General features: G+C 40.8%; 1 protein-coding gene across 1 annotated transcript in view; it reads right to left on the reverse strand.

Annotated features, from left to right (window-relative positions):
• Window positions 1–7,851: 7,851 nt before the first annotated feature.
• LOC117717924 (interferon-induced GTP-binding protein Mx1-like) overlaps window positions 7,852–17,964 on the reverse strand; it is a 28,422-nt gene continuing 18,309 nt past the window's right edge. The window contains exon 14 of the mRNA XM_076943221.1: window positions 7,852–9,182. Within this exon, the coding sequence (XP_076799336.1) occupies window positions 8,952–9,182 (231 nt within the window). The 3' untranslated portion in view covers window positions 7,852–8,951. The remainder of the gene's footprint in view (window positions 9,183–17,964) is intronic.

Raw genomic sequence — 17,964 nt, forward strand, 5'->3', positions numbered from 1 at the left:
CTAGGGAGATAGCCCAGTGGGTGAAGTACTTGCTATGAAAACATGAGTACCGCCTTCCAGTCTGGGCCTGAGCACTGAGCAGATCCTGGGCTGCAGCTCTGCCACCAATCTCTAAGAACCCAGAGGAGGCTAGTCTCCCAGGTACTCTAACCCTGGCATTATCTTAGGTAAGCAGACAGCAACTCTCGCCCCAAACAGGGAGTAACTGGGACCCACAAGGACCCAGGAAGTCACTCCTAGCCCAGACACTAGTTCCTTCCAGTCTGGGCCTGAGCACTGAGCAGATCCCAGGTGGCAGCTCTGCCACCAATCTCTAAGAACCCAGAAAAAGCAGGGCTCCCAGGTGCTCTAACCCTGGCATTATCTTAGGTAAGCAGACAGCAACCCCCACCCCTAACAGAGAGTAACTGGGACCCACTAGGACCCAGGAAGTCACTCCTGGCCCTGGTCACTGAGCAGACTTTGGGCCCCAGCTCTTACCCCAGTAGTAACACCCACCCCACACAGTTCTGATACAACCAAGATAATAAGAAAGACAGGCTCCAGTCAGAGACAGGGCAGGTAGCACTAAGGAGATCCAGATGGCAAAAGGCAAACACAAGAACATAAGCATTAGCAACCCAGGGTATTTGGCATCAATAGAGCCTAGTTCTCCCACACAAGAAAGTCCTGAATTCCCCATAGTAGTAGGAAAGCAAGATTCAGATTTAAAATCACTCCTAATGATGATGATAGGGGACTTTAAGAAAAACATAAATAACACCATCAGAGAATTTGAGGAGAATACAGATAGACAGGTAGAAGCCCTTAAAGTGGAAACACAAAAATCCCTTAAAGAATTACAAGAGAACACAACCAAACAGGTGAAGGAATTGAACAAAACCATCCAGGACATAAAAATGGAAGTAGAAACAATCAAGAAATCACAAAGGGAAACTACCCTGGAGATAGAAAACCTAGGAAAGAAATCAGGAGTCACAGACACAAGCATCACCAACAGAATACAAGAGATAGAAGAGAGAATCTTAGGTGCAGAAGATACCATAGAAAATACTGACACAACTGTCAAAGAAAATGCAAAATGCAGAAAATTCTTAACACAAAACATCCAGGAAATCCAGGACACAATGAGGAGACCAAACCTAAGGATAATAGGTATAGATGAGAGTGAAGATCCCCAACTTAAAGGGCCAATAAATAGCTTCAACAAAATTATAGAAGAAAACTTCCCTAATCTAAAGAATGAGATGCCCATAAACATACAAGAAGCCTATAGAATACCAAATAGACTAGACCAGAAAAGAAATACCTCCTGTCACATAATAATTAAAACACCAAGTACACAAAACAAAGAAAGAATATTAAATGCAGTAAGAGAAAAAGGCCAAGAAACATATAAAGGCAGACCTACCAGAATTACACCAGACTTCTCACCAGATACTATAAAAGCTAGAAGATGCTGGACAGATGTCATACAGACCCTAAGAGAACACAAATGCCAGCCCAGGCTACTATACCCAGCAAAACTCTAAATTACCATAGATGAAGAAACCAAGATATTCCATGACAAAACCAAATTTACACAATATCTTTCCACAAACCCAGGATTACAAAGGATAATAGCAGGAAAGCTCCAATACAAGGAGGGAAATTATACCGTAGAAAGAGCAAGAAAGTAATCCTCTTCCAACAAATCCAAAAGAAGATAGCTGCACAAAGATAATTTCACCTCTAATAACAAAAACAAGAAGCAACAATCACTGTTCCTTAACATCTCTTAACTTCAATGGACTCAATTCCCCAATTAAAAGGCATAGGCTAATGGACTGAATACATAAACAGGGCCAGCATTTTTCTGTATACAGGAAACACACCTCAGTGACAAAGACAGACTCTACCTTAGAGTAAAAGGCTGGAAAACAATTTTTCAAGCAAATGGTCCTAAGAAACAAGCTGGAATAGCCATTCTAAAATTTTCAACCTGAGAACACAAAGAGAGGGACTCATGGTTCCACCTGTATAGGTAGTTGAGAATGGCCTTGCCAGGCATCAGTGGAAGTGGACAGCCTAGGTAACTGAAAGTTTGGATTCCCTAGTGTTGGGAAATTTCAAGAGCAGAGAGGCGGGAATGAGAGGATGGTGGGAGCACACCCTCATAGTAATTGGAGGAGGGTGTATCGGGTAAGGGGTTAGGCATCAGTGGAAGTAGAGGGACTTGGTGCCTGAAAGTTTGGATTCCCTAGTGTTGGGGAACCTGAGAACAGAGAGGTGAAAATGGGAGGATGGTGGTAGTACACCCTCATAGAAACTTCCAGAATTACATGGGTTAGACATGTCAGAGGCAGGCCGCCAGAAGACTAGATTCCAGAATTCAAACAAAAAATTATCTTGATACTAAAATTTGTTTTGAGGATTGTATATTGCAGAATACACAGCCTTGGTGTATCTACTCATCAAGCAAGCTGAGCAGCCCTGATCAAACCTCTGATGTCCTAGAATTCCAGCTGGATGCAGTGAAGACGCAGACATCAGAGGCTTATCAATTTACTCTTCTCCCTGCCCCTCTTCTAATATCTCAATGCCCATAATCAACTTGAAGAAGTTAATGAAGAGTCGGTGACCCTATTCCCTGGGCTTGGGGACTGAGATGGTTAATATTGGGCTGTCTTTCTAGGGAAAAGTAGTGGTTTTGTTGGAACAGGGAGGATTAGCTAGGATTTATTGCATAGCCATAACCTATTGGTAGAAATATGTATAATTCTTTTTAAGATGAAGTTATAATTTCTTAAATGGTACAAAATTTACTTTGACTTCAAATTTAAGGTTTTCATTGGTATGAGCTTCTTATTGATATAAAAGTGAGAATAATATTGTTACTCTCATAGGCATTGTGCCTATATAACACATTTAGGAATACAAGGCTTAGACCCAGTCCTTCTTTAACTTTTCTAACTGATTTGAGATGGTTAGCCTGTGAGTTAAGGGCCTACAGCAAATTCATGGCTCTGAGTTTATTATTAGGATGTTTTCTATATTTTATTTAGAAATAGCTGAGAGGAGTTAACAGACAACAGTTCAGATTGCCTTACATGGATAGTTGGATTTCAAAAAGTCAGAAGTCCACAGAATTGACATTACAAACATTTCTGTATTAATGTTCATTTTGATTAGAGACCTGTCTGCTCCTGACAGCTTCCTGTCTTGGATTCTAAGAAGAAATTGAGCATCTTTGGAGTTACTCCAGTTGTGGTGAGACAGCCACTAGGCAAGAATTGCCTCTTTTCATCTACAGACAAATTACTATCCAGAAAAGGACACATTTGCAGAATAGTCGACTGATTATATCTGCTAAGACAGAGTAATCAGCCCTTAATAATTCTGCATCACTAGGTCTGTCAGATGATCCTGGGCCAGAAGGCTGAAGATCAAATGCTTCAACGTTTTGTAGTATAGGGACTGTCCAGGTGTTCAGCGGTCTCTATTATTTGGCTAAGTTTCAGAAGTTATGATTTGTGCTTCCCATAATTTCAGTTAACTCAGTCATTCTGGATTTCTGACAGGGTTGAAGACTTATAGTCTCATAGCCAATCCCGGCCATTTACTTTGAGAGAAAAGGTTTGAGAGGATGGTTTTCAGCTGAAATTCATTCTAAAGCCAAGAAGAAAAGCCAGGTTCAGAATTAAGTCTTTCAGTTAGGAGGGAAAACAGAGGTTCTGTTTAGTCAACAAAATGGTGGACTGGGTATTAGGTCTATCTTGTATCTTACTGACCCAAATTAGTATAGTTATGCTCTAATTGCATTCTAAGAGAAATGTTTTATTTTAACAGGAAGGGTGATATGTAGGAGGAGCTAAGGTGGGAGAAGTAAGGAGAGGAGGAGAAGGAGAGAAGGAGCTAGGTGACAAGAGGGTGGCGGGGACATGGAAGTGGATGTTTGAGTGTCACTGCCAGTCAAAGATAGTTGATATATCTAGGTTGGGTATTGGGTTACACTTCTGATTGGTATTGAGCATTACCAAACTTATAAAGCCTTTGATTAACATTAAAAATATAGTATAAAAGCAAAAGTGGGGATGGGATAGGGGTTTTCTAGGGAGGTGAAATGGGGAAAGGGGATGGCATCTGAAATGCAAATAAAATATCCAATAAAGATTTACACATTAAAAAAAGAAAACATGAGTTCTGAGTTCAAATCTCTAGTGCCCATGTAAAACCAAGCCATACCCAGGCTGAGGGAAGGGAATACAGACAAGTGAATTCCCTAGGCTCACTGGCCAGCCTCTTTAGCTTGGAAGAGAGAACTTTAAGTTTAGTAAGAGACTCTGTATCAAAAAGTAAGGTGGAGAGTAATAGAGAAAGATTCCCAAAATTGAGCCATGGACACACAGTGACAGAAAAGCACAGCTGTCCACACATACAGACATCTATACCCTATATGTGACAAGGAGACACAATGTAGGCTCTTCCATGACTATACACTCCTATTAACAGTACCCCGATGGGAGGAAATGAAAAAAATCTCAAATCATTCAGACACCATTTGAGCTGGTACAGTGGTATGTTCCCATACTCAGACCCGTGATGAGGAGGGTTGGGAGTTGGGGCAGTGGCTGGGACAAGAGGATTGTGAGTTCCTGGCCGACTAGGCTACACATGAGACCCTGTCTCAAAATACTAGCAAAACCTTCATTAGAAGGAGGCAGCAGTGAGTGGGTAAACACCCAGGTTGCTATTCTCTGATCACCAGGGAAACACTTCTATTGATTTTGTTTTGGAAACCACAGTCCCAAGTGAATTGCATTTTGCAGTTCCTTTGTATTTGTGGGTGTCTTTGCAGGTGTGATTTCACATATCTGTCACTAGATGGGGTGGTTGAGAAGCTTTGTGGACAGACCTGTTCTTGGATACTGTAAATGCATTTTCTCAGGCAGGTTTATTGAATGCCTGTCCTTCCACTCCACTGCTTACAGGTCTCACCCAGACTGTTTTAGGTTTCTAGATCAAGTTTCATCTTCAAATTCTCTACGTGCATGAGTGCTTGACTGTCACACTGGAAGGAAAACTGAGGTGCAGAAGGATGCCTTAATGTGTCTAGGTTCTCACTCTCAGAGGTATGGTCCATATTTAAACACACACAAACAAACAAACTAAACCACCATTTTATAGGACTGGAGAGATGGATCCGTGATGCAAGCTCAGGGACCTGAGTTCAAATACACAGAACCCACACACGAAGCCGGCTCATCAGCAGCATGCACCTGCTTTCCCTGTGACTGAGACAGGAGGCAGAGACAAGACTCCTGGAGGCTAGGGATTAGCTGGCAGGGCTGGGTGGCAAAGTTCTGGGCCAATGAGAGATCCTACTCAAAAAGTAGAAGGCACCTAAGGATTGACACCCAAGGTTGTTCTTCAACCTATACAACACAGACTTACACAGACATACACAGAGAAACACACACACACATTTATTCTAAAGTTTGTCTCATTACTAGATCTATCATCCTAACCTCATGCAGTTACTCTTATATGACTGAAATGAAAAATCAAAAGGGGTTTGGGGTAGGTTTTTTTTTTGGGGGGGTCGCTGTTTTGTTTTTAATTTGCTAACACCAAACCACAAGTAAAATGTTCAGGATATACAACATCAAAGGAAAGAGACTGACAGACTGTGGGCTGAGTTATTTCTCCCTCAAAGCAACTCTAAACTTGCACACTGAAAATACTTCTAATCCCTGAGGTGGGGACAGGGACACAAAGAAGATGGACTCCTTCAGGAAAGGACATGGGCAGAGTCAGGAAGCTTGGTTTTGTGGGAGGGATCACTCAGGCCAAGACCCTAGCATGTGATTGTGACACAGAACAAAAACAAAAACAAAAAACAAAAAACAAAAAAAAAGGAAGTTTCCAGTCTAGCATATCCAACTGTATGTAAACGAACAAAATGTAGTCAGCGTGTCTGAGTTTCAGACTAGGAGTCCTACTGATGCAGGAGAATTGCTGCAGACAAAAGTACAGTTTCACCAGTGTCCAGCTTGTAAAACCAATGAGTTCATCACCTTACAGAACACAAGTGAGTGAGTCACAGGAATGTGGGTGACCCCCAGACAGCAGCAGCACCTCAAAATCCAACGCCATCATGAACTGCAATCTCAGAGAAGCTACAGTTACCAGCTCACAGTTACCCTTTCACTAAGTATCTACTCTAGCATCTTCCAAGGCCACTTGTAGCTGGGGACAGGAGCCATAGCTAGAGTCCCAGGTGAGGGTCTCTTGATCCTCTCTGTGGAGTGTCAATAGTTGCATTACATTGCCATAACTTGGCTACTTTAGTGAGCATGGCTATGGGAATAAGGCCAACATGGAGTCTTGCTATAAGAGGTTACAAGAGCTATAAGCTGCCATACAACAAAGATCTGGCTAATTCCATCTTCTTTGGACAAGTGTAACTTCGGACAGCCAGCCGAGGAACAGGGAAGCCTGGCAGGACATCCAGGAGAACCATCCGCAGAGTGTGCCCTGCCTTGATACACAGTTTGGATTGATTGTGTTTTAGGGTTTTTCTTAGCAGCTCAAATGAACACTGGCAGGGGGAGAGGGAAGTCTGACCCTTCAGACTAGTGACAGCACACCTACATAATCTGAAGTTGTGTACTTTTCAATGGCCTGACCCAGAACTAGACGTGTATCATTTGCTGAAAACAGAAAATACAGAGGTTAAAAGAAGCCTTCTAAAATGAATATTCATTTATGGATATTGATTAATAAACAATGATGTCATGGTACTATTTGTTGTCTGGGTCATTTGGGATCAGTTGGAGCCAATTGGAGCCTGTAGCTTGGTCCCTTGTAAAACTCTGTTAAAGATTTCTGTAAACCAGCATCATTCCTTCAATATATGATGCTTTTTGTGCTGTTCAATAAATACAAAGCCAAGTCCTTTATCAGTGACAGACACACAGATAAAGACAGATTCACAAGGCAGCCTAAAGGCAAGACAGACTCACAAGACAGACAGATGGAGGACAGAAGACACAGGGATCATGAAGTGAAGAACTCAAATCAGGACTTGCTTTCTGCTAAGTTACTCCAGGGGGAAGGGGTTTTCTTTCCTTAATGTTACACAAATGCATTAATGGGTGATTCTTAGTTAATCACTGATGTGTTTAATCGTAGCACAGGGCCACACTGGAGCTCCCTGTTAATTTGAGAATGTCAGGGCTGCTTACCAGGTTGGGCTGGGGTGAGGTGCTATGGAAGCTGAGGGTGATATGCCCCTGTCTTGCCTTCTACTCTGGGGACCCAACTTTCTCATGACTCTCAGAAGGGAGAGTCTGGCCTTCCCCTCCCACAGAGTCCTTGATAACCATCATGTTGACCTCTCTGTTGGGTTCTACATCTTCAGGCAGCCCAAAACTGAGCCCAGAATCTCTGCCCATAAGCTTCTTCCCAAAGTCCATACTACTTCATGATGGAAGAGATGCTACCTTAAAAGTGGTACCCTGTTGCCCTGCAGGAACTTAGCCAGGAGAGTGGACATGGTTTTTCATACAGGAGAACTCAAAATGGCTGCTCTTGGCATCTGTCAGCATGTGTTTTCTGCTTAAATGTGACATTTAACATTTCTTTATAGTTGTTTCTCAGCCTACACTGGTAGCTAAGAATGGATAAGCATCATCACTATTTTGTCTGTTCACACTGACCACCCTGTGGTCCCTTGGAAACACTTGATCTATCTCCTTGTTCTGTCTCCCCCAGTCAGGAAAGGATGCTCAATGCACCTTCCTCTGCCCCTAACTGCTCCCCTTTTGTGGGGTTCAACCCCTCCCCCAAATACAAAGCAAATCATGCAAGTGTCATTTAGCAAGAATTTTATTGGAAGAGCTGAAGTGGAAACTTGAGTTTTGCTGGAAAGTTAGTTACATCAAATGATGTGTTGCTGGGGCACACAAGTGAAAGGACATCTTGCTGAAGCAAACACGTGAAAGAGTGCTTTCCTGAAGCAGACCCAGATGAAAGGATGTTTTGATGTTGCAAACACATGAAAGGACCCATGATGAAGGAATATAAATATGACCCCACAAACAATGGGAGACAAGCAACTGAGCATTGATTTGGTTTTCTCCATCTAGCTATTCTTCACCAACAACATAATGTAATGGTTCACCTTACATAGCATTGTTGAGCTCAACCTGTGGTAACACTGCCATTGAGAGAAACTCACCCAAGAACTACTTGTGAGGTTCCTGCAGCAGTTTGTCACTTCCACAATCTCACCTCAGTCTGGCTGTCAAGCTTCCTTCAAGACTGAACTACAGCTACTGGTTTGTGCTTTGTGTCTACCTACAGAAAGGACTGGACTGTAGCCGCTGGTTGTGTGTGGTATCTGCCTGCCTAGAGGACTGGTCTGCAGCTTCTGGGTCATATTTGGTGTTTGCTATGGGACTGTACCTCTGCCAAAGAAGATCAAGCTCACTCCCAAAGAACTATTGCTGAACAGGTCCTCTTCCCCCATAGCCTAATAACTTTTCTCTTCCACTACCCCTGGGGTGGGCTAAAAGAGAGGTTGAACCCTTGTTAAAAGTAGGTTGCAAAAAAAAAAATGTATGCCTACAAAGAGCTGTTCTACCAGGACCCTGTGGCAGCTTTTGTACTGCTTCCAGACAGGACAGCACAAACCAGGAGCTGTCCCTTCTGAGGTGCTCAGCCAGTACATCCTCCTGACAAAGAAAAGGCAGAGTTAGGAGCAGGAAGGATCCTGATAGGTGCCATCCTCCCGTGCTTTGAGAGGGTCATGTCTTACTGAAGTAGAATCACTGACACTCCATAGCTCCTCTTTCATCATTTCCTCAGAGTTTGCAGAGGGCTTGCTTCCACAGTCTAAAGGTAACATACTAACTTAAGGTAAGCAGCTAAAGCATAGTTGTGCAGCTAAGCAAACATAGTCAGCCTGATTAATCAGAGAATTTGGCAAGTTTGTGCCGAGCCTCATCCAGCCTCAAAAGACGCCTCTTCAGGAACTTCTTCTTCTCTCTGGTGTCACATTGCTCATCCAAAAACCAGTTGCATTTATTGGTGTCCTGTAAAAGCTGAAGCATTGATTTCTCCATTTCTTCCCCAAATGTTTGCAGGATGAAGTATTGGATGATCAGAGGGATCTGTCTCCCAATGTTGCTTCTGCACACCTGAAAGTAAGGGACAGGTCACAGGGGTTGAAAGTGGAAAGAAAGATTTCCTATGAGTTCCAGAAGGACCCAGATTTCCAAGAATGGATATCCTAACAGGTGCATAATAGTAGCCCAGTCTCAGCCCCCAATAGTATACGGGCAAAACATGACCTGGAAAGGTATCACATTGTAATCTGCCCTACTAGCTTCCCTGGATGTCAAGTGGATGGGCCTTCAACAGAAAAGGATAAAATGAGCTACAAGGTAGTCTACTGATAGTCCAACTCCATTTGCAAATGACAGGCTCTCTGCTGACAGCATCTGTCTTCATAAAGCCTCAGATATCTCAGCAGCAGGGAGTATGGTTATACAAAGTCCCAGGCAGAGCCCTGAGTTAGCTACCTGAGGGAATTCAGTCTCCAAAGATTCTCTCAGCCCCACAGTACACCCAATGCTCCCTGTCCTGAGGCAGGGTAGGGTCTTAAATACACAGTACTGATGAGTCTGCAAGGAAGGTAATTCTCTGGGACTCAGTTTCCTTCTCTGGGATGTAGATACCATGATCATAGCCCTCTGGAGATGGTTAATCCAATTCACCTTATCAAAGATGGAGCAAAAGGAACTCAGGCAGATCCTAAGTACCTGGTTGACAGTTTGAAGACATATTCCTAGATTACATACATAGGTATATTTTAGGACCAAAGACCACTGGAATGTGGCTCATCTCCAAATGAAAATGGAAAAGAGAGATGTTAGGAATGCAGGGGAATGAGTACCTCAGACACCCAGACATGTTCACCTCAAGGAGAGGCAGGGCCACAGCTGGGAAGGAGGGCTGATACCTGCAGATACAAACCCCTGACTTCTGCTACAACATGCAGAGACCTTTTCATTATGCTCTAAGAAATGAGCCAGTCAGGAAGGACAGATGCTCAGTGATGATTACACTGATAAGAGATCCCTGGACTAGCTGATCTGCTCCCCTGAAGACACCATATCCTGATCCATCCTAGAGAAACCACTGTACTCAGAGCAGTTGAGGAAGTTGAATTCTCAGGATCTCTAACACACTCAGGATCATAGGATTTCAGGATCCCAGAGGCACCCTGAGTCCCAGAAGCTCTTCTACCCAGGATCTCAGGATCAAAGGATCACAGAGACAGCTGGACTCTGAGTTCTGACACAAGCAAGATAACAGGAGAGACAGGCTCCAGTCAGAGACAGTGAGTGCAGGTAGCACTAGAGATAACCAGGTGAAGAATGGCAAGCACAAGAACATAAGCAACAGAAACCAAGATTACCTGGCAACATCAGAGCCCAGTTCTCCCACCATAGCAAGTCCGGGACACCCCATCACACCAGAAAAACAGGATTCAGATTTAAAATCACTTCTCATGATGAAGATAGAGGATTTTAAGAAGGACATAAATAACTCCCTTAAACAAATACAGGAGAACACAGGTAAACAGGTAGAAACACTTAAAGAGGAAACACAAAAAATCCCTTAAAGAATTGCAAGAAAACTCAATCAAACCAGTGAAGGAATATCCAGCACATAAAAATGGAAGTAGAAACAATCAAGAAGTTCCAAAGGGAAACTACTCTGGAGATAGAAAACCTAGAAAAGAGATCAGGAGTCATAGATGCAAGTATCACAAGCAGAATACAAGAGATAGAAGAGAGAATCTCATATGCAGAAGATACCATGGAAAACACTGACACAACTGTCAAAGAAAATCCAAAATGCAAAAAGCTCCTAACCCAAAACATCCAGGAAACCCAGAACACAATGAGAAGACCAAACCTAAGGACAATAGGTATAAATGAGAGTGAAGATTCCAAACTTAAAGGGCCAGTAAATATCTTCAACAAAATTATAGAAGAAAACTTCTCTGACCTAAAGAAAGAGATGCCTATGAATATACAAGAAGCCTACAGAACTCCAAATAGACTAGACCAGAAAAGAAACTCCTCCCATCACATAATAATCAAGACATCAAAAGGACAAAACAGAGAAAAATATTAAAAGCAATAAGGGAAACAGTCAAATAATATATAAAGGCAGACCTACAAGAATTACAGCAGACTTCTCACCAGAAACTATAAAAGCCAGAAGATCTTGGACTAATATCATACATACCCTAAGAAAACACAAATGCCAGCCCAGACTACTATACCCAGCAAAACTCTCAATCACTATAAATGAAGAAACCAAGATATTCCATGACAAAACCAAGTTTACACAATATCTTTCCACAAATCCAGCCCTACAAAGGATACTAGATGAAAAACTTCAACAGAAGGGAAACTACAACCTAGAAAAATCAAGAAAGTAATCTTCCTGCAAACCCAAAAGAAGATAGCTGCACAAACCTAATTCCACCTCTAATAACAAAAATAACAGGAAGCAACAATTATTTTTCCTTAATATCTCTTAACGTCAATGAACTCAATTCCCCAATTAAAAGATGTAGACTAACAGACTGGATATGTAAACAGGACCCAGAATTTTGCTGCATAAAGGAAACACACCTCAGTGACAAAGACAGACACTACCTCAGAGTAAAAGGCTGGAAAACAATTTTCCAAGCAAATAGTCCCAAGAAACAAGCTGGAATAGCCATTCTAATATCGAATAAAATTTAATTTCAAGCAAAAGTTATCCAAAAAGATAAGAAAGGACACTTCATACTTGTCAAAGGAAAAATGTACCAAGATAAAGTCTTAATTCTGAACATCTATGCTCCAAATGCAAGGGCATTCACATTCATAAAAGAATACTAAGACTCAAAGCACACATTGCACCTCATACAATAATAGTGGGGGATTCCACACCCCACTCTCAGAAATGGACAGATCATGTAAACAGAAACTCAACAGAGACACAGTGAAACTAAGAGAAGTTATGAACCAAATGAATTTAACAGATATCTATAGAACATTTCATCCTAAAACAAGAGAATATACTTTCTTCTCAGCACCTCATGGTATCTTCTCCAAAATAGACCATATAATTGATCACAAAACAGGCCTCAATGGATACAAAAAGTTTAAAATAATCCCTTGCATTCTATCAGATCACCACGGACTAAGACTGGTCTTCAATAATAACAAAAACAATGGAAAGCACACATACATGTGGAAACTGAACAATGCTCTACTCAATGATAATTTGGTCAAGGAAGAAATAAAGAAAAGAAATGAAAGACTTTTTAGAATTTAATGAAAATGAAGGCTCTTCATACTAAAACTTATGGGACACAATGAAAGCAGTGCTAAGAGGAAAACTCATAGTTCTAGATGCCTACAAAAAGAAACTGGAGAGAGCATTCACTAGCAACTTGATAACACACCTGAAAGCTCTAGAACAAAAAGTAGCAAATATACCCAAGAGGAGTAGACAGCAGGAAATAATCAAATTTAGAGCTGAAAACAACCAAGTAGAAACAAAAAGGACTATGCAAAGTATCAACAAAAGTATGAGCTGGTTCTTTGAGAAAATCAAAAAGATAAATAAACCCTTAGCCAGACTAACCAGAGGGCACAAAGACGATATCCAAATTAACAAAATCAGAAATGAAAAGAGAGATATAATAACAGAAACTGAGGAAATTTTTAAAAATCATCTGTTCCTATTATAAAAGCCTATACTCAAGAAAACTGGAAAATCTGGATTAAAATGAACAATTTTCTAGACAGATACCAGGTACCAAAGTTAAATCAGGAGCAGATAAACCATCTAAACAGTTCCATAACCCCTAAAGAAAAAGCAGTCATTAAAAGACTCCCCAAAAAACAAACAAACAAAACAAAAGGCCCAGGTCCAAATGGTTTTAGTACAGAATTCTATCAGACCTTCGAGGAAGACCTAATACCAATTCTTTCCAAACTATTCCACAAAAGAAAAACAGAAGGAAGGAACACTACCCAATTCATTCTATGAAGCCACAATTACGCTCATACCTAAACCACACAAAGACCCAACAAAAAGAGAACTTCAGACCAATCTCCCTTATAAATATCTATGCAAAAATACTCAATAAAATTCTTGCAACCAGAATCCAAGAACAAATCAAAACACTCATCCCTCATGATCAAGTAGGCTTTATCCCAGGAATTCAGGGATGGTTCAATATACAGAAGTCCATCACATAATCCACTATATAAAATTCAAAGAAAAAAAAACCCACATCATCATCTCGCTAGATGCTGAGAAAGCATTTGACAAAATTCAACATCCCTTCATGGTAAAAGTCCTGGAACAATCAGGAATTGAAGGCCCACACCTAAACATAGTAAAAGCAATATACAGCAAGCCAGTGGCCAACATCAAACTAAATCAAGAGAAGCTTGAAGCAATCCCACTAAAATCAGGGACTAGACAAGGCTGCCCACTCTGTCCCTACCTATTCAATATAGTACTCAAAGTCCTAGTCAGAGCAATTAGACAACAAAAGAAAATCAAAGGGATACAACCAGGAAAGGAAGAAGTCAAAATATCACTATTTGTAGATGATATGATAGTATACTTAAGTGACCCCAAAACTTCTACCAGAGAACTCCTAAACCTGATAAACAACTTCAGCAAAGTGGCTGGATATAAAATTAATTCAAACAAATCACTAGCCTTTCTCTATTCAAAGGATAAACAGGCTGAGAAAGAAGTTAGGGAAATGACACCCTTCATAATAGTCACAAATAATATAAAATACCTTAGTGTGAATCTAACCAAGCAAGTGAAAGATCTGTCTGACAAGAACTTCAAGTCTCTGAAGAATGAAATTGAGGAAGATCTCAGAAGATGGAAAGATCTCCCATGCTCATAGATTGGCAGGATTGACATGGTAAAAATGGCCATTTTGCTGAAAGCAATCTACAGATTCAATGAAATCCCCCATCAAAATTCCAACTCAATTCTGCATAAAGATAGAAAGAGCAATTTGCAAATTTATTTGGAATAACGAAAAACCCAGGAAAGCGAAAACTCTTCTCAACAACAAAAGAACTTCTGGGGAAATCACCATCCCTGACCTCAAGCTGTACTGCATGGTATTGGTACAGAGACAGGCAGGAAGATCAATGGAATAGAATTGAAGACCCAGAAATGAACTCACATACCTATGGCTCTTGATCTATGACAAGGGAACTAAAACCATCCAGTGTATAAAGGACAGCATTTTCAACAAATAGTGCTGGTTCAACTGGAGGTCAGCATGTGGAAGAAAGCAAATCGATCCATTCTTATCTCCTTGTACAAAGCTCAAGTCCAAGTGGATAAAGGACCTTAACATAAAACCAGATACACTGAAACTAATAAAAGAGAAGGTGGGGAAAGGCTTCATATACATGGGCATAGGGGGAAAGTTCCTTAACAGAACACCAATGGCTTATGCTCTAAGATCAAGAATTGACATATGAAGGGCCCAAGCACTGAGCAGATCCCTGTGGCAGCTCTGAGCCCAGTCTCACAGAACCCAGAGAAGCAGGCCTCCCAGAAGCTATAACCCAAGCAGTATCTTAGGTAAGCAGAGAGCAACACCTGCCCCAAAGAGGGAGTAACTAGGACCCACTAGGACCCAGGAAGTCACTTCTGGCCTGGAGCACTGATTCCTTCCTCTCTGCACCTGAGCACTGAGCAGATCTTGGGCCCCAGCTCTTACCCCAGTAGTAACACCCAACCCACACAGTTCTGATATCACCAAAATAATAGGAAAGACAGGCTCCAGTCAGAGACAGGGCAGGTAGCACTAAGGAGATTCAGATGGTGAAAGGCAAGAGCAAGAACATAAGGATCAGCAACCTAGGGTACTTGGCATCATTAGAACCTAGTTCTCCCACACGAGAAAGTCCTGAATTCCCCATATCACTAGGAAAGCAAGATGCAGATTTAAAATCACTTCTAATGATGATGAAAGAGGACTTTAAGAAGGACATAAATTACACTCACAAAGCATTTCAGAAGAACACAGGTAAACAGGTAGAAGCCCTTAAAGAGAAAACACAAAAATCCCTTAAAGAATTACAAGAGAACACAACCAAACAGGTGAAGGAATTGAACAAAACCATCCAGGACATAAAAATGGAGGTAGAAACAATCAAGAAATCACAAAGGGAGACTACCCTGGAGATAGAAAACCTAGGAAAGAAATTAGGAATCATAGATGCAAGTATCACCAACAGAATACAAGAGATAGAAGAGAGAATCTCAGGTGCAGAAGATACCATAGAAAATATTGACACAACTGTCAAAGAAAACGCAAAATGCAAAAAGTTCTTAACATAAAACATCCAGGAAATCCAGGACACAATGAGGAGACCAAACCTAAGGATAATAGGTATAGATGAGAATGAAAATTCCCAACGTAAAGGGCCAATAAATAGCTTCAACAAAATTATAGAAGAAAACTTCCCTAATCTAAAGAATGAGATGCCCATAAACATACAAGAAGCCTATAGAATGCCAAATAGACTAGACCAGAAAAGAAATACCTCCCATCACATAATAATTAAAACACCGAGTGCACAAAACAAAGAAAGAATATTAAATGCAGTAAGAGAAAAAGGCCAAGAAACATATAAAGGCAGACCTACCAGAATTATACCAGACTTCTCACCAGATACTATAAAAGCTAGAAGGTGCTGGACAGATGTCATACAGATCCTAAGAGAACACAAATGGCAGCCCAGGCTACTATACCCAGCAAAACTCTCAATTTCCATAGATGGAGAAACCAAGATATTCCATGACAAAACCAAATTTATACAATATCTTTTTACAAACTCAACATTACAAAGGATAATAGCAGGAAAGCTCCAATACAAAAAGGGAAATTATACCCTAGAAAGAGTAAGAAACTAATCGTCTTCCAACAAATCCAAAAGAAGATAGCCACACAAAGATAATTCCACCTCTAGTAACAAAAATAACAGGAAGCAACAATCACTGTTCCTTAATATGACTTAACATCAATGGACTCAATTCCCCAATAAAAAGACATAGGCTAATTGACTGGACATGTAAACAGGACCCAGCATTTTGCTGCATACAAGAAACCCGCCTCAGTGACAAAGACAGACTTTACCTTAGAGTAAAAGGCTGGAAAACAATTTTTTAAGCAAATGGCCCTAAGAAACAAGCTGGAGTAGCCATTCTAAAATCTCCAACCTGAAAACACAAAGGGAGGAACTCATGGCTCCACCTGTATAGGTAGTTGAGGGTGGCCTTGCCAGGTGTCAGTGGAAGTTGATGGCCTTGGTGCCTGAACATTTGGATTCTTTAGTGTTGGGGAATTTCGAGAGCAGGAAGGCAGAAATGGGAGGATGGTAGGAGCAAACTCTCATCTGCAAACTCGCAGAATTATATAGATTAGATATAACAGAGGCAGGCTGCCAAAAGACTAGATTCCAGAATTCAAACAAAAAATTATCTTGATACTAAAATTTGTTTTGATAATTGTATATTGCAGAATACACAGCCTTGGTGTATCTACTCACCAAGCAAGCTGAGCAGCCCTGCTCAAACCTCTGGTGTCCTGGAATTCACTGTATGCAGTGAAGACACATCATCAGAGGCTTATCAATTTACTCTTACCCTTTCCCCTCTTCTAATATCTCAATGCCCATAATCAGCTTGAAGAAGTTAATGAAGAGTAGGTGACCCTATTCCCTGGGCTTGGGGACTGAGGTGGTTAATATTGGGCTGTCTTTCTAGGGAAAAGTAGTGGTTTTGTTGGAACAGGGAGGATTAGCTAGGATTTATTGCATAGCCATAACCTATTGGTAGAAATATGTATAATTCTTTTTAAGATGAAGTTATAATTTCTTAAATGGTACAAAATTTACTTTGATTTCAAATTTAAGGTTTTCATTGGTATGAGCTTCTTATTGATATAAAAGTGAGAATAATATTGTTACTCTCATAGGCATTGTGCCTATATAACACATTTAGGAATACAAGGCTTAGACCCAGTCCTTCTTTAACTTTTCTAACTGATTTGAGATGGTTAGCCTGTGAGTTAAGGGCCTATAGCAAATTCATGGCTCTGAGTTTATTGTTAGGATGTTTTCTATATTTTATTTAGAAATAGCTGATAGGAGTTAACAGACAACGGTTCAGATTGCCTTACATGGATAGTTGGATTTCAAAAAGTCAGAAGTCCACAGAATTGACATTACAAACATTTCTGTATTAATGTTCATTTTGATTAGAGACCTGTCTGCTCCTGACAGCTTCCTGTCTTGGATTCTAAGAAGAAATTGAGCATCTTTGGAGTTACTCCAGTTGTGGTGAGACAGCCACTAGGCAAGAATTGCCTCTTTTCATCTACAGACAAATTACTATCCAGAAAAGGACACATTTGCAGAATAGTCGACTGATTATATCTGCCAAGACAGAGTAATCAACCCTTAATAATTCTGCATCACTAGATCTGTCAGATGATCCTGGGCCAGAAGGCTGAAGATCAAATGCTCCAATGTTTTGTAGTATAGGGACTGTCCAGGTGTTCATCAGTCTGTATAAATTGGCTAAGTTTTAGATGCTATGGTTTGTGCTTCCCATAATTTCAGTTAACTCAGTCATTTTGGATTTCTGACAGGGTTGAATTCATGTAGTCTAATAGCCAATCCTGGCTATTTACTTTGAGAGAAAAGATTTGAGAGGATAGTTTTCAGATGACATTCATTCTAAAGCCAAGAATAAAAGCCAGGTTCAGAACAAAAACAAACAAGCAAACAAAAAAGAATTGACAAATGGAACCTCATAAAATTGCAAAGCAATAAAATTGTAAAACAAAGAACA

This window comes from Arvicanthis niloticus, chromosome 12 (assembly GCF_011762505.2).
Source record: "Arvicanthis niloticus isolate mArvNil1 chromosome 12, mArvNil1.pat.X, whole genome shotgun sequence".
NCBI lineage: Eukaryota > Metazoa > Chordata > Mammalia > Rodentia > Muridae > Arvicanthis > Arvicanthis niloticus.